At 45.7% G+C, this 27,219-nt stretch overlaps 1 protein-coding gene across 1 annotated transcript in view; it reads right to left on the minus strand.

Annotated features, from left to right (window-relative positions):
- The window catches only part of KIAA0930 (KIAA0930 ortholog), a 34,873-nt gene extending 7,986 nt beyond the window's left edge, over window positions 1–26,887 (minus strand). Inside the window, 6 exon segments of the mRNA XM_061564314.1 lie at window positions 1,874–1,975; window positions 7,381–7,440; window positions 7,442–7,459; window positions 8,278–8,376; window positions 20,436–20,584; window positions 26,299–26,887. Coding sequence (XP_061420298.1) covers window positions 1,874–1,975; window positions 7,381–7,440; window positions 7,442–7,459; window positions 8,278–8,376; window positions 20,436–20,584; window positions 26,299–26,521 — 651 coding nt within the window. The 5' untranslated portion in view covers window positions 26,522–26,887.
- Between the last annotated feature and the right edge of the window lie 332 nt (window positions 26,888–27,219).

Here is a 27,219-nt window from a genome sequence, read left to right on the forward strand (position 1 = left end):
CAGTTTAATAATTGTGGCTACCTGAATTTGAACCCAGGTTCTCAGTGGTTGCCGGCTCTGTGTCTTGACGCGGCATTACCCCAAAGTGCTGCTCAGCCAAGCTGAGCAGGCAAACACGGGACTCGGGCGTCGTTACCAGCAGGTTACAACTCCAAGACGGCTCGGAGGACGATCTATCTTTGTAAAACACACAGTTGCCTTGCAATGGCCGTAAAACACCATCCCCTGAAGATTGGCTAAGAGCTCTAAATAAAATAACGAGTTGGATGGGAGTTGGTGGTAACTTACTATTGCGGAGGTAGTGGGGGTGAGGAATGGGGGGGGGGGGGAGCCACCTATTTTGGCTGTAAATCCCACAGCCAAGGATATGTCAGCTCAGCTCTTTTTTTGTACAGCAATAACCAAAGAGGGTTGTAAATCTTGCACACGCTGGCCGGCCTCCAGGTGCCCGTTGTGCGTGCGTCATATTACACGGCGAAGCACGACGCAAAAAAAACATTTTGTTTATTTTACCAGGTCAGGCCCCACTGAGCCTATATAGATTCGCTTTCAGAAGCGACCTGGCCAACAAATTACGGCTCAACGCAATGGCTTATCATCACGTGGAAATGTACAGCAGTAAGCCAGATATTCTAAACGCACGTGGATTCCAAATGTGGAGGGGAAAAACCGGAGGAGGACTCGGAGAAAAATCCACGTGACCACAGGGGGGTGGGGGGGAGGGGGGAAAACACCAAAGTGCGGCTTCACTGTCGCTCCGCGGCCCGGTCTGGATTGGGCGCCCCGACACGGTGCACCGCGGGCGGCGGCAGGGGGCGAAGGCTGTCACGCCGCAATCGACGCGAGCGGCGCAATGCCCACGGAGAAGACCCTTGGCGGGAGCACGCTTCACTTTGTTTCGCGCGGGGGGGAAACGTAACGCCGATCTGCTGCTCGTCACCAGCACCTTCCGATATTAAGGGGAGCTATGCACTTTTACATCTTCCAGATTAAAAAACGAATTTCCTTAGAACTTCTTGCGTTTAGTTTGTTGTCTTTCACCCTGCACCTCCGATTAGCACGGTTGGCTACAGACGGCCCGAGCATCTCTCTCCAGCAATGTTGCGGTTGTAAACTAAGAGGTCGCGCTACCTACCATCCGGAATTCCCCTCCCCCAGGCCATCTGTGGTGTAAAAACTCCCTGTCCCTCTTGCTCAAGTCCAGACTCAAGACTTTTATCTTTTCCAATGACCGTCTCCTGAACATGAAGTGCTTTCAACAGCACCTAACCTTAAAAGCATAAACATACGCCTCCCTTTTCAAGGGTGCTTGTGATGCGCACGTTCGACCATTTATGCGGGGTTTTGAGATGTAGTTGCATATGGATGCTCGATCCAAATTGTATTACAAACTAAGAGCACAACAGAAAATCCTTTTGTACCATACCCACGACGACTGGGTATCAGCTCGAAGAAACACACATGTGCAGTGCAGAAGCCACTTTCGTTTACCAGCAGTGGCTGTGCTTTTAATCTTGGGGCGAAAGTCTCGGCGGTGCCTTGTTCTCACAAAAACCTTCACACTTTCATCACTGGCATTGTGAAATTGCATAAGCACGTGGGCTCATTTTCATTGCTGAAAAGCTGACGGGAGAGAAATGGACTTAAGCCACTGGCGAAATGGCGGTGCATTGGCCTCAGGGGAGAAACATTTCTGATGTGAGGCACAAGTACAGATGCATTGCACCCTTTCCACCCGGGGTCACCTTCCAACGCCTCTGCTACAGCTTTGTCCTTTCGCAATCGCAACCGCCAAAGCGCGGGAAAGCAGCACACGTTTGAAATTTGCGCAGCGTAATGAGTCGGCCGACAACCTCCTCGCGAAGAGACGCACCTCATCAAAGTTATCGATCATGAAGAATATGTTGGGGTAGCTCATCTCCGATTGCTCGCCCTTGCTGTCCATCCTGTGCTTGCTTGGCGAGGCAAAAACTCGCTGGAACACAAACACAAAGAGACACACACGTACAGCGCAGCTGCTTACGTAACAGTAAATGCGGTAATAGTTTAGTACGCGCATCGATTTATGTTGTTATGCGCGCACACAAAAGAATTCAGCGCCACCAGGCATCAGCCTTCAAATAAATGGTAAAAATAAAGGACGATTCAGAGAAAGGTAGGCAATCGAGATGCGTCGTGTTAAGACGGTGAAGCGATGCAATGTCACTTCAACAAATAGCCACATCCGTGCCAGATTAATAATACATGCAATGAAATCGTAGCAAGGAAATACTTTAGCCACTATCTTTCCATTTAAATTGTTTAGCTCAATGGCCAATCGCTGCAGCATAAGTTAATTAGATTAATGTTACACCATTACAGGGTAGGTTTTAATAAATAAATTTTATAATGCGCATATGCTTTGAAAAAAATTATTGCAAACGACCCATTAGCATCTGCCCAACAGCATCTTAACACCGGGCTACATTATGACAGCGGGCCTGTGTCCTTTTGTCGTCGAGGAATTCAAGAAACGTATTAACGCTTATCTATTGCATATTCAAATGTGCCATTTGTTGCTAGCCGCTCGGCATTTTGGGTGTTTGGGCCTGTACGCTGCAACCACGATAAAGAAAAAAATTGCAGAACCAACAGTGGCATCGTCATTGGCAGCATCAGTCTCCCCCAGATTTCATCAGACCCGTAATCTCCGTGGCGAAATGTGAACTCCCTCGCCTGGTATGTAGGAGGTTGTGGGCTCAATCCCGACCCCGACGCCTGTATATTTGGAGTTTGCATGTTCTCCCCCTGGTCGCGTGGATTTCTCGTCGGGTCCTCCGGTTTTCCCCTCTACATTTATAAACAAGCGTTTAAAGTGTTTGGCTGCTATAAATTTCCAAGTGGTAAGCCACTTCGCCGAGCTATCATCTGTGGCCAGGTCGCTTCTTGAAAAAGAGCCATTCAGCTCAGTGGGCCTCTTACCTGGCAAAATAAAAAATTGTTTATAGTTCATCATATTTTATGGTTTAAGTTCACACCAGATCAAGGGCTCGCAGTCGCTGCAGCAGCGGCGCACACAGCTCGTGCCAGAGCGACACCACGCACTCTGAGATCGGGGGGGGGGCTGCCATCTGCTCTTCCTCTCTCGGCAGGGCGCGCATGGTTCAAGGTGCCGTGGCAGGCTGGAGGGAATGGGGGGGGGGGACACGCTGCTTGGTGCGCTCGTTTACAGGAAGCGGTCCCCTATCTGCCGCCAGTCAGGCGCCCGCATCCGCCCGGCAAGCGAGTCCAGGCTCTGCGGGCCGAGCATTAAAGCTCTTTCGTCATACGTGAAGCATTGCCCTGCGAGTTATTTGGGGCCCATTACCAGAGGTGGGACAAAGTCATTGTTATGCAAGTCCAAGTCGAGTCTCAAGTCATCAAATTCATGACTCGAGTCTGACTCGAGTCCAAGTCACATGACTCGAGTCCACACCTCAGAGGTGGGACAAAGTCATTGTTATGCAAGTCCAAGTCGAGTCTCAAGTCATCAAATTCATGACTCGAGTCTGACTCGAGTCCAAGTCACATGACTCGAGTCCACACCTCTGCCCATTACCATTAACGCATGTCTATTATGGCAATGGGTGGACCGGCGGAGGCTCTTAACGGCGCTGTAAGAGAGACAGTGAGAGCGGCAAGTGTCTCCGTTGACGAGGAATGTGGCGATTCATTCACGTCGGTCAACTGTCACGATATGGGTTCGCGAATACGATTAAAACATGCCGTGTCCTTTTTTTGCATCTCATTTTTATCGTTGAATAAACTGCGCGCTTTATTTGTACAGTTCTGCTGCGTACACATCTGCTTCTGCTTTGCATATAAATTGGATGCGCGATAAATAATGTATTCTCGTGCCCGTAATTTTATGCATGCATCGCGAGCTTTAGAATCGAACGTTAATGCGGGGACAGACGCGTCATTACGCGCGCAACGTTTACCGATCCTCTACGGCAAGGTCGAGCACTGCAAACTCCAGCTCGCACATGTCGCTAGTGCAAGGTATCGGCATTGCCCTGCCAGGGATAGTTCAATGGTTTAGTGACTCGGCCATAAATCGCACTCCCACATCAGACGGTTAATGCACATCCGGACACAAACACACAACCCAGCGGGGTGGATTGTGATAAAAAAAAAACGTTAAAAAATACCACTTCAACTTGTGGGAAATACAACTCGCGTACAAAACAAAATGAAACATCAGATGCATTTTTTTCTCTTCCCACCTGCGAAACAAAGGATTAATTTTTGTTCAGTGACACTCAACACTGTCATCCTTTCCTCCCCACAAAGATCCCCCGTATAGCAAGTGCTGTTAGCGAGCACCTATGAAGGCCCGTACTCATTTGAGGTTGAGTCGATCTAGGGGAGGCCCAGGACCCGTTCAAATAATAATCGTCACCGGTGTTGGCCATGAGCGGGAATCAAACTCGGGTTGCCAGGTTCGTAGCGCAGCGCGCTAACCGCGACACGACCGCTCCTCACTCTACACAACCGCTTTCCTCTCCCCTGCCTGCATTTAGTGAGCTGCTGGAGGTGGGATGATGACGAGTCGAATTAGATTAGAAACTCCGCTTGTGATCCCTCTTCCCAAGCGACCCTCTTGCCGCCCACGCAGCCGGGTTGCTATGGCAACACCATCTGAACCTCAAGCCGGTGCCCAATCACAGGTGAGCGAGCGCACACACCACACACAGCAGTGGCATTTCCAGCGTATTCTGCTTCTAAACCCTGCGAAACAAATTTACACGCTTGCCATTGTTACTCAAAAAGGAGTTGCGTTATATACAAACCAAAAAAACCATTTGAAACGTAGTCAAACGGTGAAAAAAAAATAGTGTGTGGTTTTTTTTTACGTTAAACGTCTCTTATCAACGTGCTATGAATCCAATCACGTTGACTGTTCTGTGGAGGTGAAGAATGAGAATGTGTAATAGATAGAGAAACATTGTGAACCAGTGATTGCCGGAGAAGCCTTGCGTATGGCTGTGGGCCACTGATATATAATTTATTTCCATAAATATTTTATCACAGGAAACGCTCGACTCTCAAGTCACAGAAATTGGGTAAGCGTCTCAAGATAATGGGATTTCCCTCAAGAATTGCAACAAAAAATGGAGGCGTTGTTAAAGAACAGACGGGTGCTTAATCAGCCATCTTTCAATTATAGAGTGTGCAATTTTACCTAGTAATTTATTCGATTAACAAAAAATAATTAAACTGCAAAATCTAAGTTTTTTTTTGGGTACGTTATTAATCAAGTTCATCTCATGAAAATGTCCAATAGTTCACAAGACAACATTGTTTTCTTTAAATGTTATTATTTTTAGAAGAATACTGTACTTTCTAGCAGGACTTGTGATAATACATTAACTTAACTATTCTAGACCTAAAAGCCTGATTAGTATGCCTTTAAAGATTCAGCTACCCAGTGATTCCACTAGCTGTTACGATTCGGGAGTCACAATTCCAAGCAGCAATCTATCCTTTTGCAATAACCCACCCCCGCACCTCCGCCTCTGATCTCGAAACCTGATGGGGTTCACCAATGATGACGTCATCCTGCACTATTTAAGACCGGAAGCAGGTGGATGGCTTCACTATTCTGGAAAATCGCACGAAGATGCTGGATGTAATTACCAGCGAAACGTCGTACTCAAATTCTAAATGTTGTGGATTCACTCTTCAAACACACCGGTGAGCTGAAGAAGTAACTAATTGGCGTTTTGTTAACGTGACACATTTTTTACGGATTGGCCAGTGTCGGGTGGTGGAGGGTTGTGACACATTTATTATAACGCAAACGAAACCAAAAACCTTTACTATGAATAATACAGGTCGTGAAAGTCCTACGTGTTAAAGTGAGAACTGGTATTAACTCATACATCGATGCATCATTTGGTACGCTTACTCAACAGCATGTAACGATTTCATACTTACAAGTAATGCTGCTTTGGTGTGTGCTGCTGAAATCACATGGCTTAGGGCAGACACAACGAGGGCTTTAAGCCAGGCAATAGCCCATCACATGACTTCAGAGGTCACGCTGATACATCCCAATGCCATTTGGCATCACTAAAAATCCAGTCGATTGCGCACTTGATTAGTACTCAATTTACGCACCCAGGAAGTCCACGAACATTGGTTAAAATTCAAATTAAGAACACATTTGTTGTCCATCTCCTTTCTGCCGCCTCGTTTGAATGGTTTATCTTTTTTTTGCATCCTGTTTGTACAGTGTTGTTCACTCCACTGGCCTACATGAAGCATTCACCCATCGTTTGCATAGATTATAAAACTGCTGCTGCTGAAAAAAAAAGAGGTTTACAGCAGAGAGGGCAAGGGCTACAAAAGCCAGACAAACAAGCCCATCATCTCAGGACTTTCAGAAGGTCACAGCGAAATTGCCCCATGCCATGTAGTACCTCTGAGAATCCAGTTGATTATGCACTTGATTAGAACTCGGGGAGCTTAACCTGCATCCGCAGATCAATAGCACTGCTTGAACCATTTGCACTCGTTGACTCTAGAGAGGAGCAGCAGCAGCACAACATTCCCATCCCCGGCAAAAAAGCTAAGGCGCCAAGCACAGCATCGTTCAATAGAGAGTGCCAGACTCAATAGCAAGTGGCAGACTTCATTAAACAGACATACAAAAATAACACGATAAAAGCTTGATCAAGACTTAACTGCTCACCTGGGGACAATCGTGCATTTACTCAATCCGTAAGGACATCGTACAATTACCATTTATTAAACTGTCTGTATGAAATGGCATCTTAATTGCAGAAATTATGGCTGGCAGTCGGTCTCGGTTGCTCCTTGTCATGCCAAATAGGCCGCCTAATCTGCGAATTCGCATGCAGCTGGGTTGCGCTTTTAAAGTTTAAACTACATGTATCAAACTGTAATATGCACAGCCAAGAAAGGAAAACAGGAATCACAAATTTAGCCATTAATGACGAACAGGCTGCTCTGTGTAGATTAGACATGAAATTATTCACTTGCCATAGCGATCCGATTAATAGTCAGGATTTCAGGGTTGCGATTTAAAAAAAAAAATTGTAATCACTAAAAATTATACTCATTTATTTCTGTGTCGTTTGCACAATGTTATTCACACCATTCGCACCAATGTAGCACGAGCGTAGCACTTGTGTACAAGACGTAAATAATTGACTCTTTCACTCATTCGAGTCGAGCGGCTGGCAGCAACCGATTCCAACCGACGGAAGCGACTGCACCGTTACACGCTTTGGCGCAAGTGAAAAGCACCCCGGCGCTTGTGTGGGCGCTCCCGAGTTTTATGCGAGCGTAATCGTCGTTCTGGCGATGTCCAACGACGCCCGATGACTCTCTCACCTGGGACTTTTTGTGGTGGATGTGAATGTCTCCGCCGTCCGGTCGGGTGCAGACGGCGCACTGTGACCAGGTACTCGAACTGCAGCAGCGAGGAGCAGGCACAAGCGTTCGGGGTTAGACCGCACGGCAGAGGTCGCAACCGGGTACCCAATACCCGTACCCTACCCGATACCTGGCTACCCGTACCCGGTCGGGTACGGGTACCCGTTTGCGACCCTGGTGCGGCCGGGTACGGGTACGGGTAGGCCGTGAGTCACTGGTGAGTAACCGTTTGTCACTCATTTCGGGTAGGGTACGGGTAGGTAAGGAACGGGTACCCGTACCCAGCCGGGTACGGTTACCCATTTGCGACCCTGGTGCGGCCGGGTACGGGTAAGGAATCAAAACCCGTTTGCGACCTCTGCCGCACGGATACCGACGCAGTGGTGCCACCATTCATTAGAAAAATAAATCACCCCCTCCCAAAAAAACGAATAGCTTTCATCGTGAAGCTTCGTACCTAATCTAGGCATCATGGGCTGTCCTATCTGGGCCTGAAGTTGAATTAGTAGGGAAATAGATGTAATGACGCTTAAACCTCAAGTTGGGCACCCCAGGACATACAATACATATGTGTGTGTATCTACAATATAATGTTTATGTTTAGTTTGATACAGTCAAGCGGTGAGCCCGCACTACCAAAAACTGTACAAACTCTCCAGTCCTCTCCATATTAAGATGTTTTTAGCCAATTAATGAGTATTTATATATAAAAGCTATTGCCACTGCCAGAGAACAGCAGTGACGTTTTGCTTACGTTCAGTTTTTTTTGCGTGTCCGTGCAATGTTTTCAAAGCATGCGGCGGCCAACTTAAACGTGCCTGGTTGTGAAAGTTTCACTGGATCTAATTTACACACCCGCTGGAGGATGAGGTTTAAGTAAACAGTTTCTTCCCAATCGATGTCCGGATCTCCCAGACCCGGCAGCCTTCGGGAGTCCCTCCTGTACACCTCCACCTGTGGCGCAGACCAGACGGGAGACAGAAAAAGTCAATGTGATATTAGTCTTTGCACAACAGCACAGACGTAGACCGTTAGGCATGCCCTCCTGAGATGCGTGCCCTGTGCCGCATTAATAATGTGTTTACCCGAGTTGACACCACCAAACACGCCTTCATTCGCTGAAACTTGGGTGGTGACATACCTCCTATAATCACTCAGGAATGTCCTTAACGCTCGTGACGTCACTCCACATCGACCATCCCCCCTCATTAATATTCATGAGCAGGTAACGTCCTCCAAATGGATACCCCACCACCCCTCATTCATAATCATGAGCGGGTGACATCACTCCACATCAAACAGCCCCTCTCATTAATAATCATGAACAAGTGACATCCTCCAAATGGACACCCCCCACCCCGCCATTAATATAATTAGCAGGTGACGTCACTCCACATGGGGGGGCGAGGCGCCTCCTCCTCCCGTCCTCGGCGTCAACTTACAACCCGTCACTACAAAGGCAGAACCCTCACGTCACGTGATCTCCGTAACGCTATTGAGACATACAATTAAAAAGGACGTCAGTGATGAACATGAACAAGGGATTAAAACCTTAAAATTAAATAGGTCTGTGTCACCGCGGCCTTACAAATTGCACACGAATTGATGCAATGAACATATCACGTCGCGGTCTGCTTTTCGTTTGCAAGTTTAAGATTTACTGCAATACACCCGTCCTTGGACGGGCAAAAGGCTAGTCTGAATAATAATCTTCATCATCATCAACATCTGCAGCTACGATTAACTTACTGCTGAATGAAGGGCTCCGCAGACCACTGCCATGTCTCGTAAACGTGCGACGCAATCATAACAGCGCCCAGTATTTTACTCGGAGAGCCTCACTTAAGTCTGATTGAGATTTTTACAGAATCGTTCTGTGTTGGTATGTTTGGCCAATTACATTTACGAGTGCTGTGCTTAGCATGTGGGAGGAAATCTGGGGGTAAATCAGGGGGTAGCTGGCTAAAACCCACGCTTAGAAAGGGGATTACACTCAAATAAATTCAAGAATCCAATCCTGTACTTTCATCTCCTGGCCAACTGGCATTCTCAGACTGTCTGCCATCCAAATGCTAACCAGTCTCACTCTGCTTAGCTTCTGAGATCTGACTAAACTCGCACACTGAAGATGATATTGTACCAGCACTCGCTAATATGCTTGAGTGCACCATATAGCTGGCTAGCTTCTAGCCAGCTTGGTACAATTTCATCCAAGTCCATAAAAAGTACACCGACGCAATATCAAAGGTTGGAAACGTTTCCGTAATTTTTAGGAAAATTTTACATGCTGCTTTTTGCACCTCTTTGTCAATACACTTCATGGATGAAGACCTTCCCGTGTCGTATGGATCATGGCGGAGGGGGGGGGGGGAGGGTTTGATCATACTTTAGCATGCTGGTGAGTGTTGGTTGGTGAAGGGTGGGGAGGGTGTGTAGTGGGCAGATTGGTTCAGATATCATTCGCCATTGATGTTAGCTGTGGTTGGGAATCAAACTCAAGGCGCTAGCTTCCAGTTTCAAAGCACAGTGCAATAACCACTATACCAGTTTCCAATTTAAAAGTGCTTTTGAATATTTAAAACCAGCTCAATGCCCTCATCTCTCTTGAAAGCAACAAAACCATGTCAGTTTATCGGATTCTGTTGCAAAAGGATTCTTTATGCTGATCGAGATGAGGGTTCCATCAATGTCACTATTAAAAAATACCATTCCTTAGTTCTGGCAAGTGCAAATTTTCAACATTTCTCGTTACGACACTCCAGCCGAGTGTGAATACTTTAAAATAGTGCCGATTTTAAATTCAAGTCGTCCAGCTTAGAAATGCAGGACAGGACCAGGTGTGCTGAATTTAAATCGAACAACTCCAAAAGGAGACTAGGTTCTGACAGCTCAGTGGTTCATCCCATAATTCCATCTACTTCTTACCGCCACCCCACCCCCCCCCTGACGCCCCCTCCCCGCACCACTCTCCCACAAGCCATGAAAAGCAATTCCAGCCACGGTATACGGAGCACAAAGCCGCACCGCGTGTGTGTGCTCCGTGCTCTCACCTGCTCGCCCAGTGTAAACACTCGCGGCAGAACTCCCTGGCCCGTGGCCCCCTCCACCACCCCCCCACGGGGGGCTCTCGGGAGAGCGTGTGCCCCCGCGAGGCCTTACCTCCCACCCCCCCTCCTCCTCCTCCGCCATAACCAATTACCTCAATGGCAACGACCGACGCCGAAATTACCCCCCGGGGTCATTTGCGGAAGGAAAAATAAAAGTCAAATGGCGAGAGGGGAAAAAAAAAATTTGTTGCAGCAACGAACATTCATTTTTTGCGTTCATTTTTGCCACTGTTTTTTGTTGTTGCTTTCTTTAAGGCTCGTTACTCAATATAGTTTCAACTATTTGCAAATTTTGAGATCATCTGGGCCGCCCGGATTTCAACGAGCATGACAAACCTCAAGCTCCGAGGCTTGGCTCAGTTGGCTGCGAGGGCGACGTGCAATGCTCACGTTGATCTGTGGGCAAATTGCATTCAGAATCAGAATATTTATTTATACTGCAGGAGGAATCCGATGAGGTATAAAGCTCTTTTTCACAGATGTCCAGTAGCGGTGGCTAAGAGCGTTACAACAACAATACAAAACATGCTAGTAGTGTCAAGTACAATAAAGGTCATTAAATCACCCAAAGATATACAAATAAAACTAAACCATCCCCATCCCACCAGGCAAAGCCCACTGAAGTATGCACTTGTTTCTCAGAAGCTACCTGGCTACAAATGACAGGTAGGTAAAAAAAAAAAATTTAATAAAAATGTAATAATAAAAATCACGACGTTATTTTATTTTTCATTAATTTTAATTTCATTTTTTTTTTACCTACGTGACTTTACCGAAAAAACTAAGAGTATGAATCCTTGCAGTCACGAAAGCTTCAAATCTAGAATTACAAATGACAGCTCAATAAAAGTGGCCCATCATTTGGACATCTACAGCAGCACAATAATCTAAATAATCTGGAGGACCGGAAGAGGGCGATACATTCAGTGCGACACGAGGGGCCGGCATCGGCCCCCGAGGCGGCTCGCGTACAGTCAAAAGACTAAAAGCAAAACGAGACGTCGTCCGATGCTGCTGGGGGGCAAAGACAGCAGGGTGGGTGAGCATCGAGAGCACCTTTCTATTCAGCAGAGGGAAACAATGAGCCACGTGGCTCTCTGCGCCGGCGGTAATTATTTTCGAGTATTTCATCAATCAACTTCCATTCACTTAAGTAGACGGTGAATTGAGATTCATTAAGCGCCGCGCAAACGAGTCCTGGATAACCATAGTTACGGAGGGTGCAGGGACGGTTAATTATTTCGTGAAAATTGGCCGAGATGAATTTGCAAAAATTGAGGTCTGGTCTACGGGCTCACACACGCGGTGATCTACTCATGCGGACGACATTGCGGGTATTTCAACGTCAACTTTTGTTGCACGCTTTGGTAATTCAATGCGAAAATTAACAAGCAGAGGATGAAATTGGACTGTCAGTGATATGCAATCTGGCATAATGGCAGGCGTGGTGGATGCTAGCCTATTCTAACACCCAAAATAAATCGGTGTTAATGAAAATGATTATTTTTCTATATACGTGGCTTTACCGAAAGACCCCAAGAATAAAAATGTTAATTAAAATATGAAGCAATTTATTCTACTGATGTTTTTTGGAAATTATTAATTACATTTGTTACAAAACCATTCATTAAAAAAGTGGATATTTCTTAAAAACAGTCAACTCGATCGCAGACCAGTTGTTAAGCAAAATAAAAATAAAGCACCGCTATTCAGCGCTGATACTTTTAAATGTCAGGTTACAAATGGTCGCACCATTGATCGTCGCTGTAAATAACTAAATGATCAAAAAGTTCTGTACTTGGTAGAGTTTGGAAGGACGTCTTTATTTGCTATTAACGCGCCTTTCTCCATTAAGGTCAAGCGTGAGAGGCCCCTAAGCTGACAAAGAACCACAAGGCGACGAGCGACACCCAACGTGGGAGCCGGGCTGCGAGGACACCCGAGGGTCGATAACAGAGCTCCCGAATCTCCCCTCCACAAAAACACCTGCGTGACTTTTTTGAGCCAAGGGCATCGTGGGGAAAACGTGAAAAAATCTAAACTAAAACTACTCGCCTTCCTTAATTAAAACAACACAAAATTCCTAGCAATCGGCCTTGGCCTCCTTTTATACGTAAACACCAGCCCATCACTTATAAAGTTTCTCATCGATCCACAGCAGCTCGGGTCTGTGTGTTGCTGATAATGGCTGGCAATCACGTGGAGTTTTTTTCCCTTTGATTTTTTTATTGTTGTTGCATGGATAAAGGTCAAGCCTGTCCAGACAGGTTAATGAAGACAGCTGCCTATTGGCCATGAAGCCATTAAGTTTGCACGTACCGCCGCCACACACTCGGCAAAATTACTCATGAAGCCGACCAAATGTCTTGTAAGCGATACGTTTTAGCTGGATACAATGCGAGCTTCTTTTTAAATCGTTTCTGTACTTATCGTAATTAAAACCATTGATGGATGTCTCACCTATGTCATTTTATAAGTCAATGTTGACCGCAAAAAATTAATGCTTTCGTACGTCGTATACATCTGAAGCGACTTCACAAAAAGCCACAGTCGTCGAGACACAGCAGGCTCAGCTATGCTAATAAACATCGACCAGTGCTCCACCGGCTCACTCATTCCAACGACCCTGCCAACAACACTTTTGCTACGCATACGACAAAATTGTCCATTATGGTGGGGACAAGCTGTGCTGCCTTATCAACGTACTGGTACATTTCCACCACGGTTCTCTTTCAAGCTCCCAAAACATGCGCTCGCTCACGAAGGTCTGGCAGGATTATTTTCCAATTTATACATCTACAAAGTCAGAGGGTGTGGTGGCCAGGTGACTCAGGGGTAAGATACACTAAGCTGGCACCACTGAGGTCCTGGGTTTGAATCTGCATTCACAGCTGCCCGTGGTTAAATTGAGTTCTCACGTGTAGCGAGATGATGGGTCCCAACCCAGTGACCAATAACTGTCATCAACAGCACTGCTGGAAGAAGGCACTTCTCAGATTCTGTAAAAAATTTGTTCGTGAATGAGCATGTTTTCGAACCATGTCATAACAGGTGGTACACACAGATTAAAAACCTTCCTCTTCAGTTGAGCACTTCAACCTATTGTCTGCCTATTTATTTACCATTTTTATTCCAGTCTGCCTTAAATAGCTGTCCTCCAGATACATAATCCAGTGTGTTTTACAGCTGTGTCTCTCTTGTTTGGCCAACTTGTGGTACATTATCTGGTGTTTTGCTCGTATTTATTCTGGACCCGAATGTGCAGCATTCTTTAAACTCTTATTCCATTTCCTGCAGCTCATTTCCATTGGACGTTATCACGACTTTGCCATCAGAAAATCCAAGATGCATAATATTTTCGTAATTTGTATTTACATCTTTATTTTTCCAATCTAATATTCAGAAAACTTTTACGATGTAGCTTTGATAACATTGATGAAAGTTGGTTTGTCAGATTTCTCTTTTTGAATCTACATAAATTGTTCATGAAGATCACTGTGGTAGGAATAATGGAAAAATTTAGAGGCCAACTAAGCACAGAAGTAAACCAAGTTAAGAAAACATTCTATGCCATCAACCCAAAATATACTATAAAATATGATTCTGAAAAAGACCAATGAATATCAAATCCCATTATGCGTATCCTTTCTATACTATGAAAAGGTGATACGATATACAGTTATCTAATGTCTTACATACCAATGCGAAGGTAAAATAAAACATTTAGAAACAATAGAATTAAAATCGTAAAAATATGGAACATCTACACCGCGACTGCATGAAGTAACAAAATACATTTCACATTATGGGCCCTCAAATCACTGTGCGCAGCTGAATATAATTTAGAGGCTGGCATTTCCAGAGGGCAATTTGTCATCTTCACTGCGGCATGTCTGCTTGCGCTAAAACGGCACTGGCATTTTGAGCACACACACAGGGCACCTGAAATGTAAACAGCAACTTGAGTCGAGGAATCTCTCTGGGGTCAATTCTGCCATCAGTTCATTCGAGCGGGGTAATTATCTGGCAAGTTCCTAATCTCCGTTCAGCACCACGGACAGCCGCAAACGCTCACCTTTCCGCGCTGCGAGCTCCGGTGAGCGCCAGCGCGCCGTGGATAATTGGGAAGTACGGTGTGCGGGTTTTTACAAGCGACCCGGGCCAGTGGGACGACCGAAGCTCTCATTCCGCTATGAATTTTTAAACCGACCAGGCTCGCAGCCCCCCACGTGCGCACTTTACTCACACGAGTGGCCGCTCTGACGTAACGCACATCGGCGGGCGCAACTTTGGTGGCACTGAGCGATCTTGCTACCGCTCGGGACAGCGAATTACGGTCAAGGGCCATCCGTCTCTCCCACTCCGCCGATACAGGAAAGCGGCCAAAAGCGTGGCGCGTGTCCGACGGCGGGGGGACGTTTGCAGCATTCAGAGATTAACAAATCACCCCTGTTGTCCTAAAGCACGCGAGAATTTCTGATGCAGTACCCTTCCCCGGAGACGATTTCAAGGCCCGGCGCCATGTGTTTAAATGAAAGCGTGGAGTCATATATTTACAACGAAGCACAGTTTATTGTCCTTTAAAACGGTGTTGACGTATCTCACTGTCGCCATACCGCACGCCAATTTTAAGAGTCGGCGGAGAATTTTCCGCTAAAGTAAATGACTTGTCCCCTCCCACAGATAGGTGAACCTCAAGTGCTGGTTGGAAATTGAGGGTATTGTAGTTGCAAATGACCAAGTTAATACACAAAATAAAGGCGGAAATCGCATGCCAAAAATGAAAACAAAGTGATCCATATGTTTCGTTTTAACATTGCGATAACTACATGTATTGCACTCGAATAAAAATTACTGACGATTTCAGAAGAATCACATATGCACCGATAAGAATGCTATCAATATTCATCAATCAATTTGTGGGTCAATACGAACGTATCGTACAAATGTCGCGAATTTCATTCGGGCAGTAAAGCACATACGGCATCTAATGGCACAAGACTCCTCGAGCCTCCTCCCACACCGCAAGAGGCTGATTCACGGTGAACCTGGTCAATAGCATGATAAAGATGGCTTGCCGCACATACGTGAAGGATAATGGCCTCCATTAATCAACGCCTCCGTGCGACGCTTTTATTATTACGATCCAAAAAAGAAAATTGTTAATGGAGAAGCACTTTAGGTAATCCGGTTCAGGCGGCACTCGCGTGCACTCGGCTCAAGACCCATCTGACCCCCATCCCTCCTTTTCCCCTCGTTCATCAGGATCACGATGGGCATAAGCGCTCACGAGGATCGGATCGGGAGAGAACCACAGAAAGCATTCGCCCGTCTTTCAAAAGTGACGGGCAAATGTGGCACGCAGGACACACACACACACACACCCCTCCGCGAATTAACGGGGCATCTCGTACAGCCACGTCAGCTTGATCGGCTCGTTGGTAGGGCACCGCAGCTTCTACATGGGGGCGAGGGGGGGGAAGCTAAAGCCGGAGGGTGGCGTACACAGCAGTTTGAACCGTGTTAAAAATACCGTCCAGCGGTAATAGAGAATCGAATCTGTATCAATAGATTATAGAGCGGTGATGTCACTATGTCGCAAATTACGATCGCTGAATTTGTTCACGTCCATTTCATATTTATGTTGTATATTTAAATGAGTTAAAAGCGAATGTCTCCAGTAACTGTGTGCATACACACCAGACGATGCAATAGCACACGCAGAGCCGCAACTAGGGCACCTTTTTCTTGGTTCTTTCGGTAAAGTCACGTAAAATGGAAATAATAAAATAATAAAACATAATAAAATAATTCTCATGACGTTTCGGCCACAACGCAAGCAGCCGTCCTCAGGTTTCTGTCTTATCGACAGACCTGCTCTCCACCTGTCGATAAGACAGAGTCTGTCTTATCGACAGACCTGGTCTCCACCTGAGGACAGCTGCTTGCGTTGTGGCCGAAACGTCGTGAGAATTATTTTATTATGTTTTATTTTAATTATTTTATTATTTCCATTCTACGTGACTTTACCGACAGAACCAAGAAGATGAATCCCTGCAGTCACGAAAGCTTTAAATCGAAATATAGGGCACCTTTTACGATTGTTACGGTTCAGTGTGAATGCTTGAAGCTTGCAGAAGCCCGACTGTAACATTTACGATTCTTAGAATTCAGTGTTAATGCACGAAGCTCAGACCAGCAGGGACACTGCCATTTGAAATCACCAAGCACTAGAATAATATTCCTCAAAAACAATGCAATGGCACATACTTTACATTCACACCTCTGCTAACTGTAGAAGCTGGCATGAAGAGACACGAAGAAACACACAAAACAAAGATCTCCGTGTAACCTTATAGAATGTTACGGCAAGTGATGTTAGCAAGCCCCTATTAAGTCCAGCACGGCACATGACTGGGTGGTGGTGGGCACGATGCCTAGCAAGCTGTCCGTCTCCCAGGTACTGGAGTTGACACATCAAACCAGGTACTCATTTACGACTGAGTCAACTTAAGAGGCCCAGGAACAGTTGAGATGTCACTCGCCACTGTTAGCCGTGGCAAGTAATTTAACTCAGGTGGTGTGGGTTCCTAGTACAGTGCGCTAGCCATCCGCCACTGCTCTCTATGCACATACACAAAGGGACATGGTAGCTGATTAGCACAAATAATAAATCATAATTCACAGCATTTTGTCAATTCAATTCTGAATGAAGGCCTTCTCACGCTGTGTCAGTTAGGGCAGTTGTTTGATCATACTTCACCATGCCTGGCAGTGTCCAATTGTGAAGGGGGTTCACAGGACGAGTTCAGCTATCCCTCATTACTGATGCAGGCCGTGGCCGGGAATCAAACTCGGGTCGCTGCGTTTATTAAGTTGGGTTGCTAACCACTATGCGACGGCTCCGTCCCAATAACTCAAATGCAAGTACTTTAATATTGGAAGCATATCAATGTTTTGCTACTGCATTAGTAAACAGGACCAGCCGAGGAAAGGAAATAATGTACGTACAAAAGCTGGCCTAAATTGATTGAAGGATGATCCATCGGAGAGGATTGAAGAGTACTTTCCTCGGCTCAATTTTGGCGAGGTGCGGTCGGTCCCCCCTGCACAAGCGTGTCCAAGCATCAAGACAAACCAGGTTAGGTTTCCTCCTCAGAGTGGGGTCGGCACACGAGGGAGCTGCTGTAAAGCATCGCCACCTGCGCTCGTGCCCAATTAACTGGCAGCCCTGTAACGTTCACCCATGCATCAAAGAGCGGAACTAGATTTTGATGTGGATAAGTTATCCACGGAGCTTTTTTTGACCATTTTTATTCTATCATGTAAGGCCCACTGAGCCGTACAGCTCTTTTTCAGAAGCAAGCTGGCCACAAGTGATCGCCCAACGAAGTGGTTTATCATCGTGTGGAAATGTATAGCAGCCAAATACTCTAAACGCATGATTCTAAATATGGAGGGGAAAAACCAGAGGACCTGGAGAAAAATCCACGCAACCACAGGGAGAACATGCAAACTCCAAATATACACGCATCGTCACGGTCGGGATCGAACCCACAACCTCCTGTATATCAGGTGAGGTGTTTAACATCTCGCTACTGTGGTGCACTTAATGAACTGGCAGCTCTGTAACATTCAAGCATTTCACAATGAGCGGAACTAGATTTCAATGTGGCGGAGTTCCTCACGGAGCTTATAGTGTCACAGTGCTAGGCTGGCATTACTGAGATCCTCAACTCGAGATCCTTATTATTATTATTACGAAGCTTGTTTATTCAGGAAGGCCTCACTGAGTATCAACAGTCTTCTTCAAGAGTGTCCTGCCAAGTGTTTTAGGAGGGGCTAATATTTTTGTGTGTAATCAAAATCAAGTAAATCGGCAGGTCATTGTCAGCATTGGGATTTTTGGCCGGTATGTTGTTTTTAGCTATGGGAGGAATTCCTGAGACACCGGAGGAAAATCATGCAGAACAGGGAGAGAAAATACAAACTCTTCACAGAAAGGCGCCCGAGTTGGAAAGCGAAGCCATACTCTAAATGCATTCTCGTATAATTCTAGAGTTTATTTTTGGCTGTGTGGAGCAGGGGCAGTTATTTGCACAATGCACTCCAAAATGTCAAACTTGAATTGAAATTCCTCGTCACGGCTAACGTCAGTGGAAAGTAATATTGAACCAGGTCTGGTCGGCCTCCGCTTTCACAAACCCTCACTGACTAATGTAGTGAAGATAAAAAAACAACCCCAACACAACAGCTGACATGGCATAGGGATGCCTTCCTCCAGCAGTGGATGGATAAAGGGCTATAAATGTATTATTATACAGTAAAAATCTCTGTTGAGCTTTTTGCTCTATTTTCTTTGTAACCTATGTCTCAGTAGACCTGTTGTCTCAGTGGGGATCTCACCTAGTCATAAACATGACTGAGTGATTTAAAGCTTTCGTGACAGCAGGGATTCATATTCTTGGTTCTTTCTGTAAGTCACGTAGAAGGGAAATAATAAAATAATATTAATATAAAGCAATAAAAATTCACACGATGTTTCGACTGCAACACAAGCAATCATCAAGAATATGACTGAGTGAATTGAAATTGAGATTTCAGCCACCCGTAATTAAACCGGGCTATTCAAAGTGAGCCGATGGCCTTGCCCTGGTAGCTAATGACTGAACATGAAGCCATTGCTACAAGGAGTCATGTTTACATAGACCACAATACCTGCAGTCATAATGCAAACAAAAAACATAACTCTGATAATGTGCACTGTCCTTGCAGTTGATTGGTCCACACCCGAGACAGCTTTCCTTAGAGCCTAGTCTCACATGGGTTGGACCAGATGACGCCAGAGTTATGTTTTTGTTTGCATTATGACCGCAGGTATTGTAGTCTATGTGAACATGACTCCTTGTAAAAAAGGTGTCAGTTTTGTTGCCAGATAGAAGGGTAAAAAAACAATTATCATATTTTTTACTGGCAAATGAGGTTCCAATGATGAAGCCATTGCGTTACATTTGTCGCCCAATTCGGCGAGTTGCAACTATGTGATTGAAAAACGTCGACTCGATTGCCGTGCGATGAGCACTCAATGCACCCCCCCGAGTGTGGATCGGAGACTGCTGAAGTGATCGGAGAAGTAGTTTTGCAAGATCTGCAGGGGGACCGTGGTCTGACACGAGACGATTCGACGCTCACCGAGAGGGCCTGGAATGAAAAGCTCTTCATCTCATAGCAACAGGACACCGATAGCGTAGCTAGAAAAACATAATTAGGAGGTAGAAAAAAAACGCGATGAGGAGACGGTCCATTTAAAAAGCATCTGTTTTGTTAGGGGTTAAACCGCATGTGTGTATGTATGAAAAGCAAGCCATCGCACATACCCACACATTAAACACGTCGGCTTATACCAACGCACTTGCGTTCTAAAGCATGCATGCGTATGCTCACCACACTGGTACCCAGCTTAATATTACGTCTTTTTTAATGCATTTAGTTTTTCAACAGCATTTCCTTACCAACCTTGCCCAAACAAGTGTACAGATCTAGGCATTGCTAAGCTGTGTCGTTATTTTCAGAGCAATTCATTGAAGGCTTTTGAAAATATTCGTTTCGTTTTTAATTTTTGTCTGCCCCCAAATTTGACCCCAATTGTGCAACTGCAATCCTGTAGCACAATCCATTCAGAACTCTTGCAGAGCAGTAAATCATCTCCACGTTACACAGAACAATCCGCAGAAGGGGATCTTATGTGATCCCATCAAGTGACCCTTTAATATGCACTGTGGGGGGGGTCAACAGTTTCGACAGATGGACTGACAGACAGACGTAATATTTTGTGGGCATATTAAAAAAGTAGCTCATCGGTTCCTTTAACGAAGATACAGCAGATGGCTGCCTGTGCCCACCGACCTGGATACTGTTGGGAGCAAGGGTTTCGCCACACGATCGCTTCCTTCGCACGTAGAACAGCAGGTCGTCCTGGGCCTGCTCCGCCGTCTCCATGAAGTAGTTGGAGAACATCTGCGTCCAGAAGACGATGCGGTCATCGGCCAGGAACCCTGCAGGGTGGGGCGCCCACGTGAACAAGGGACAAGGAAAACGTGGGTAGCACCACAGAGGGAAGGGGGGAAACAGCAAGAACATTATTGAGACGCCGACGTTGTTGTTACAAGATGTTTAAAACTTGAACGGTGGTTGCGGTAGATTGTGTGCGCATTGGTAATCATGGTTTTGGCGTGGTCGGGTGGCTCAGATGTCAGAGTGCCTGAGTAGGCACCGCTGAGATACTGGGTTTAGACACAAACAAACCGTGTTCTTACGTGTAGTGAGTTGATGGTCACAGTCTGGTCACCAGTGACTGCACGTTAAATCTATCAGAGTAAACGTGGGTTTGCACTTAATAAGTTGGATAAATGCCATGCCTGATAATTAATAAAAACCAATTTCACTTTGACTTTAATGCAACAAGAAATCTCACAGCAGAGTGTATGGGAACGTGCAGCCCCTGCTGTATGAATGATAAAAAGGGCACTTTAAGGAATTATTTGGTGTCAGAGAACGCAGCCATTTTATGACACACGGGATGTAGGATTTTCAAATGTATTCTTCATCTTAGGGCATGATGTTGATAGTACAATGGGATAAAATTGGGGGCACGAGTGGGAGATAAGACCACAATATATTAATGAAAAATTCTAATATATTGGTGCTGCCTGTAAATAAAACAATCGTGTAAAATACATTAACAATCTATTGTACCGCATGATGTCCGACGTAGCACTCCACAGTAACAATTCAGTTGCCAGGCAACCGAAAAATGCATCAGAGAGCTGTACAACACAACCTCCCAAAATCTACGCAGTGGTACAATGATCCATATCAACGTTCTTTGTTCTCATTATGCACCAAGATATCATGGTTAAATAAACAAACCAGGAACGTATACCTCGCATTAACATAATCCATTTAACTACTTTTCTGATAATTCGAGTACCGAACAATTAAGTGCGCACTTTCGCGCAACACAACGGCAGCTTTGTCTGTCCGAGCAGGCTTATTGTCAGTGGGGCAATCGTGCGGCGTAGAATCACAAACGGATTATGGCACTGTTCAAACTGGTGCAATCTGGCTCGATCAGACGTGATGTCACTGCTCATCCGCCTTGATGTGTGCATTCATTTGGGGGTTTTTCCAACGCATAAACCTGCTTAGAAATAGCCATCTGTCTTTTTGCTGATGTATTGGTTGCTTTGGGATTTTGATGCGAATCTAAAGCATTAAAATACAATTTCATGATTTATCTTGCACTTAATCCACAAAAGACCGTTTTTTAAATTCATTCTAAACTGTGCTAATATACAAATATTGTTGTTTTAACCACCGACCATTTTTGCACAGAATATCCAGCGATAATTGGCACCAGTATCTAAGCGAAAGGTCAGGAATAAATGAAACACAAAAATATTCGTGGCTTTTCGTAACATGGCGTCAATTTAATCCTTGTCGAGCAGCGTTGGTCGGACGCATATTGAATGGGGCAACAGAAAGCACCCAACAACACTCGTCGTCACCTTACGATTAGAGATTTGCATTCAGTAGATGTAGGATGATGTCACTTGGAGTGCCACACGCAAAAAACTGCAGTGGCCACTGTCACATCAGCCAGCATCCTTCCGCTGCACTCTTTCTTCGCTTGAGGCTCGCTCTTAAGGCTATTTGGTTGCCAATGAAAATATGGGGTTGCATTTTTATCCGAAGCGTGTACAAACACTTAAGTGGTTGCAAGTGACCATATTAACAGCAGCTGTGTTTTAAAAAATATCGATTTAGTATCCAGTTACTACATCAGCCACACCCAATGTATGGGAGGGGGGCTTCTGCTTCTCTGCTTCTGCCCCCCAGGGGCTAAATTCCCTCCAGCTATCCATGCTGCAGACACCCTGCCACTGTCCAAGTGGCTCAAGACCTTTCTCTACTCTATTCATGACTGTGTCCCATCGATATAGTAATGTAAATGACACCTTACTTAAAAAGTTATTTATAGTACAGTTATATTCTAGATTTGAAGCTTTCGTGACTGCAAGGATTCATATTCTTAGGTTTTTTTCGGTAAAGTCACGTAGGTAAAAAATTAAAATTAATAAAAAATAAAATAAAAATCACGACGTTTCGGAGGCAACACAAGCTTCCGTCTTCAGGAGGAACCGTCACAGCCACGACAGCTGTAAAAAAAAAGCGTCGTGATTTTAATTTTATTTTACTTTTATTAATTTAAATGTTTTACCTACGTGACTTTACCGAAAAAAACCTAAGAATAGTACAGTTATAATTGTAAAATGTCAAGGTGCAGTCCTACAATGTATTGCTTATGCAACTGTTGCCAGAACGCCCTCACCTAGCTTTACAGAGCCCCCTAGAGGGTATGTGGCCTACTCTTCCACACTGGCCAGGTGTCTTGCAAGATGTGCGAGGACACACTCTTTCCACCACTGCACGGGACATGCTGATTGATTGTGGTTGTACCCATTTATACTGCTGGATGGACAGAGGCAGGGAGATGAAATTAAAATAACGTACCCATTGTTTGGGTGGACAGAGGCAGATTTAAGAACCTGTACCATCATAACTTAAAGCTTTGGGTATTTCGGTAAAGTCACGTAGATAGGTTCAAAGAAAATAACAAAAAAAGTACGTTTCGATCGCAACACAAGCCCCTTTTCCTGATGACGACTGCTTGTGTTGCGATCGAAACGTCGTAGTTTTTTGTTATTTTCTTTTAACCTATCTACGTGACTTTACCGAAAGACCCAAAGAATACTTTACCATCATTTTAACTGCCAAGTCTGGTAAGTTAACAATTACACCAAAAAATAAATTTGTAAATAGGGAGCAGTGTGCACAGAATCTCCAAAATCAGATGCACACGTCCCCACATTAGGTGCAGCGTCATTAAATTATGTTTTGTGTTTTATCCTGCATGAATGAAACACAGTAATTATCGTGACTCAGCTTTAATTTGCGAGAAGCAAAACACTGAGAAGACCACCAGCCTGAGTTTCCATTTCAAAGCAAAACACAGTGGGGGTTTATTTGTTTGTTAACACGATTACTATTTGCAGGGACACGAGATTAAGGACACAACACAAGATATCACCAATTGCCTGAGTTGCCTTGTGTCGCATCTGTACATGGAGTGGCTAACGGTGCAAATGGGTGAGAACAACCAAAAGTCGTGTTGGGAGAACAAAGAAATATGTGGCGTTGCCTCTTCTGGAAGCTCTGGCTAGGGTAGAAGTCTATATGCGTAAGGCTGATGAAAAGTTCAGTGGAAGAATAATCAAGCATGGACTTCCAGATGTAGGTATAACTGAGCAGCAGTTACCCACTGAAATAATGGGAAGCAGTGATATTGCGGATGGCCAGAACAGCTGACTGCAACAATCATTACCCTAATTGGTCTTGCCTCATCTGCTATACATCCACTACTGGTAATTACTACAATCACCCCAATCATTACTACCGTTTACACCACCACCAACATTACCAGAAGTGACGCAGTGGTGACAAAGAGGTTAGCGCACTGCGCTATGAACCCTGTAACCGGAGTATGATCTCGGCCACGGATAACACCATTGGAGAGCGATTCCTGAACTGGTCGTGGACCGGCAGTGGTCAGTGTGAAGTGCAGAGAAGGAAATTAAAAGAACCCCCACGATCAACGCGGTATGGAGTGGGATTCATCCAGCATTGGACTGACAAAGGTGCTGTACTGGACATCACCACCACCTCGATCATCTACAATACACCATGACTTGTCTCTATGAATACCAAAACACCTCAATCACCACCACGCCCCATCCAGCACCAAAGAAAGTCGAAGTGATTTTGTGGCACCTCTTATACAAATCCCGAAACAGCAGTGGTAATTCTGCATCCCCATAGCAGGGACGAGTTTATTCGTAGGACAAATGCTGTTGACTTCCCACATATTTGATACTCATTGATAACTTATTTTTTGTCTTTTCCCCGATTTTATTTCATTGGTATCAGGTCATGGGGGTTGCAAGTATATATTCGAAACTACCAGAGAGCCCTGCCTTACCACATGTGTTGGACAATCGTTCGTGGAAGGCGACATTACACAACGACTGTACTTCAGAGATCTATTTTAGTGACCTCTTATTAACACACTAGGGGGCGCACTTTTCCACAAACCCTGCAATGGATAAGTATTCATCGAATGGTATAGTACAGTCAGTACACTCGATATTTCTACATTCTCAAAGAGCAGCAATGTGATTTTCGTGTGGTTGTGGCCAGGCTGAGAACCGCAAGTCACCAAAATTAAAACAAAGTTTAATCACGGATGGCTAAAACCAAAATTGTATCTCTGGGCTCAGCATTACCAGCCCAGTGCTTCTGACCTTGTGAAAGACCCAACACAGAAGATCTCTGGGTTTGATCTTCCACGAAGCTCATGGTCCACCCTAAATCTCATCCGCATAAACCATGAGAGATGCGGATATACCTGATGCACAAATGGAAAATGTAAAACTCTCCAGTAGTGTGCGAATGTGGTCATCCAGAACAAGACTGTACAACGTGTAACGTCGCAATGCCCCCATCCACAAATACGAAAGAGACATGACAGGTTTTGTGGCTTGAACACCTCAATGTGAAACTGGAGTTGTTGTTCTTCATCTACACCAGCAGACGTACGAAACAAGACGTGCTCCGACCCCGAGCCACCAAGGCCATGTCGCCTTTGTTGATTTTTAACTCCATCATCAACCACACCAATCATCTCCACTACCGACACTACATTTTTTAAAATAGTTTGGAACTAAACAATGTGGCACACAGCTCTATGCCAGTGGTGGTAACTTTACATTTTCACGGCAGGGGGTAGTCAATTAATTGAATAAGGTTACAATTACAGTGTACTTATGAACCTGTGATATCCAATGGCTATATCTCCACCACAATTTTCAGCACCACCTCAACAACATTGCCACCAACACCATCACGACCATCACCAGCACAATGACCACTCCTACCACAATGACCACCACAACAATGACCTCCACCACAACGACTATATCACTTCCACAACGAACACCACCAACCACAATGACCACCACAACAATGAATGTCATCATAACAATGCACATACACCCACCGTAGCTACCAATGATTGCAACGTGCCCACACAATGACCATCACAACACAATAATGACCGCCGCCACAATGAAAATCCGGCACAATGACCACCAACTACTGTACCACCACGTTTGCAATGACCGTCACCACAATGACCTACCACCACCACAGTGAGCAACAACGATCATCATACCTACCAAAGCTACAACCACAACAATGACCACACAACCACAGTGCAACCAAAACATCTGCAATGACCCATCACAAAACAACCACCAACAACAACGACTACAATGCCCACCGTTCCAACCAACAACAACAACCACAACCACCACCACCACCACAGTGACCATAAGCAACAACGATCATCATACCCACCAAAACTACAACCACAACAATGACCACACAACCACAGTGCAACCAAAACATCTGCAATGACCCATCACCACAACAACCACCACCACCACCAACAACAAGGACTACAATGCCCACCGTTCCAACCAACCACAACCACCACAACCACCACCACCATCTTCATCACACCGATCTGTCCATAACCCTACAGGAAAACCCACCCTCTGGGTCTGTGCAATCCCCGCACCCAAACACCCACCACCACTCGGCTCCGGACCATCTTCACCCTGCCCGCAGCCCAGCCTCTGCCTCTCCCGGGCGATGGCGAGCAGCATGGAGGCCAGCGACGACGACGACGACGAAGAGGACGACGACGACGAGGTGGTGGACGAGGTGGACGAGCTGGAAGACGCAGAGGATGAGGAGAGATCCGGCTCAGGCGCAGGGAGCGAAGCCGTGGGCCGGGGAACTCGTGCCGCCATGGCTCGCCCTGGATCCGGGCGCTGTCATTTCAGCTGCGCCGAGACGACTTCCTCCGTGACTCTCGCCTCGTGTCTCCTGCCGTCCCAGCTCAGCTCCTACGGGAGGAAGAGGAGGAGGAAGAGGAAGGTGGCGGCCCCGGTTCGGGAGCCGGGCGAGAGCGTCTCATGGCAAGGAATGGAAGCGCGCCAGAGAGACACAAAGAAGAAGATGCTGCTGCTGAGCGTGGATGGGGATGCGACTGGATGTCCGTGCTCTCTCTTCCTCCTCCCCCCCCTCTCTCTCTATCTCTCTCTCCCTCACTCAGCTTATTGCCGCTGCTGCTGTTGTTGTTGCTGCTGCTGCTGATGCTGTCATTCCACTCGTGACGGTGGTGACGGTGATGATGTCGACGGCGATGACCCGCGGGTTGAGGTTGAATTGTGACGTCACCCGCCGACATGTTGGTGGTCAGTTTTTTAGAATGATGCTTATTATTTTTGTTTAGACGGCGGCTTTGCGCTGTAGTTTTGTTTTGGTTTCTTTTTGCGCAAGTTTTATGTCGGTGCTTTGCGAGGTAAGCGGCCGTGACATGTTCTGTGGGGGTTGTCTATAAGTTTTTTGCGTCGTTTTCTATTCGGAAATTGGTCGTTGTGATCGTTTTTTATTGATTGCATCCGCCATGTTGGTGGTCATTGTTGTTAGTTCGCCACCGGCTGGC

Source organism: Lethenteron reissneri, chromosome 33 (genome assembly GCF_015708825.2).
Source record: "Lethenteron reissneri isolate LAM-NWPU_2019-01 chromosome 33, ASM1570882v1, whole genome shotgun sequence".
Lineage (NCBI taxonomy): Eukaryota > Metazoa > Chordata > Hyperoartia > Petromyzontiformes > Petromyzontidae > Lethenteron > Lethenteron reissneri.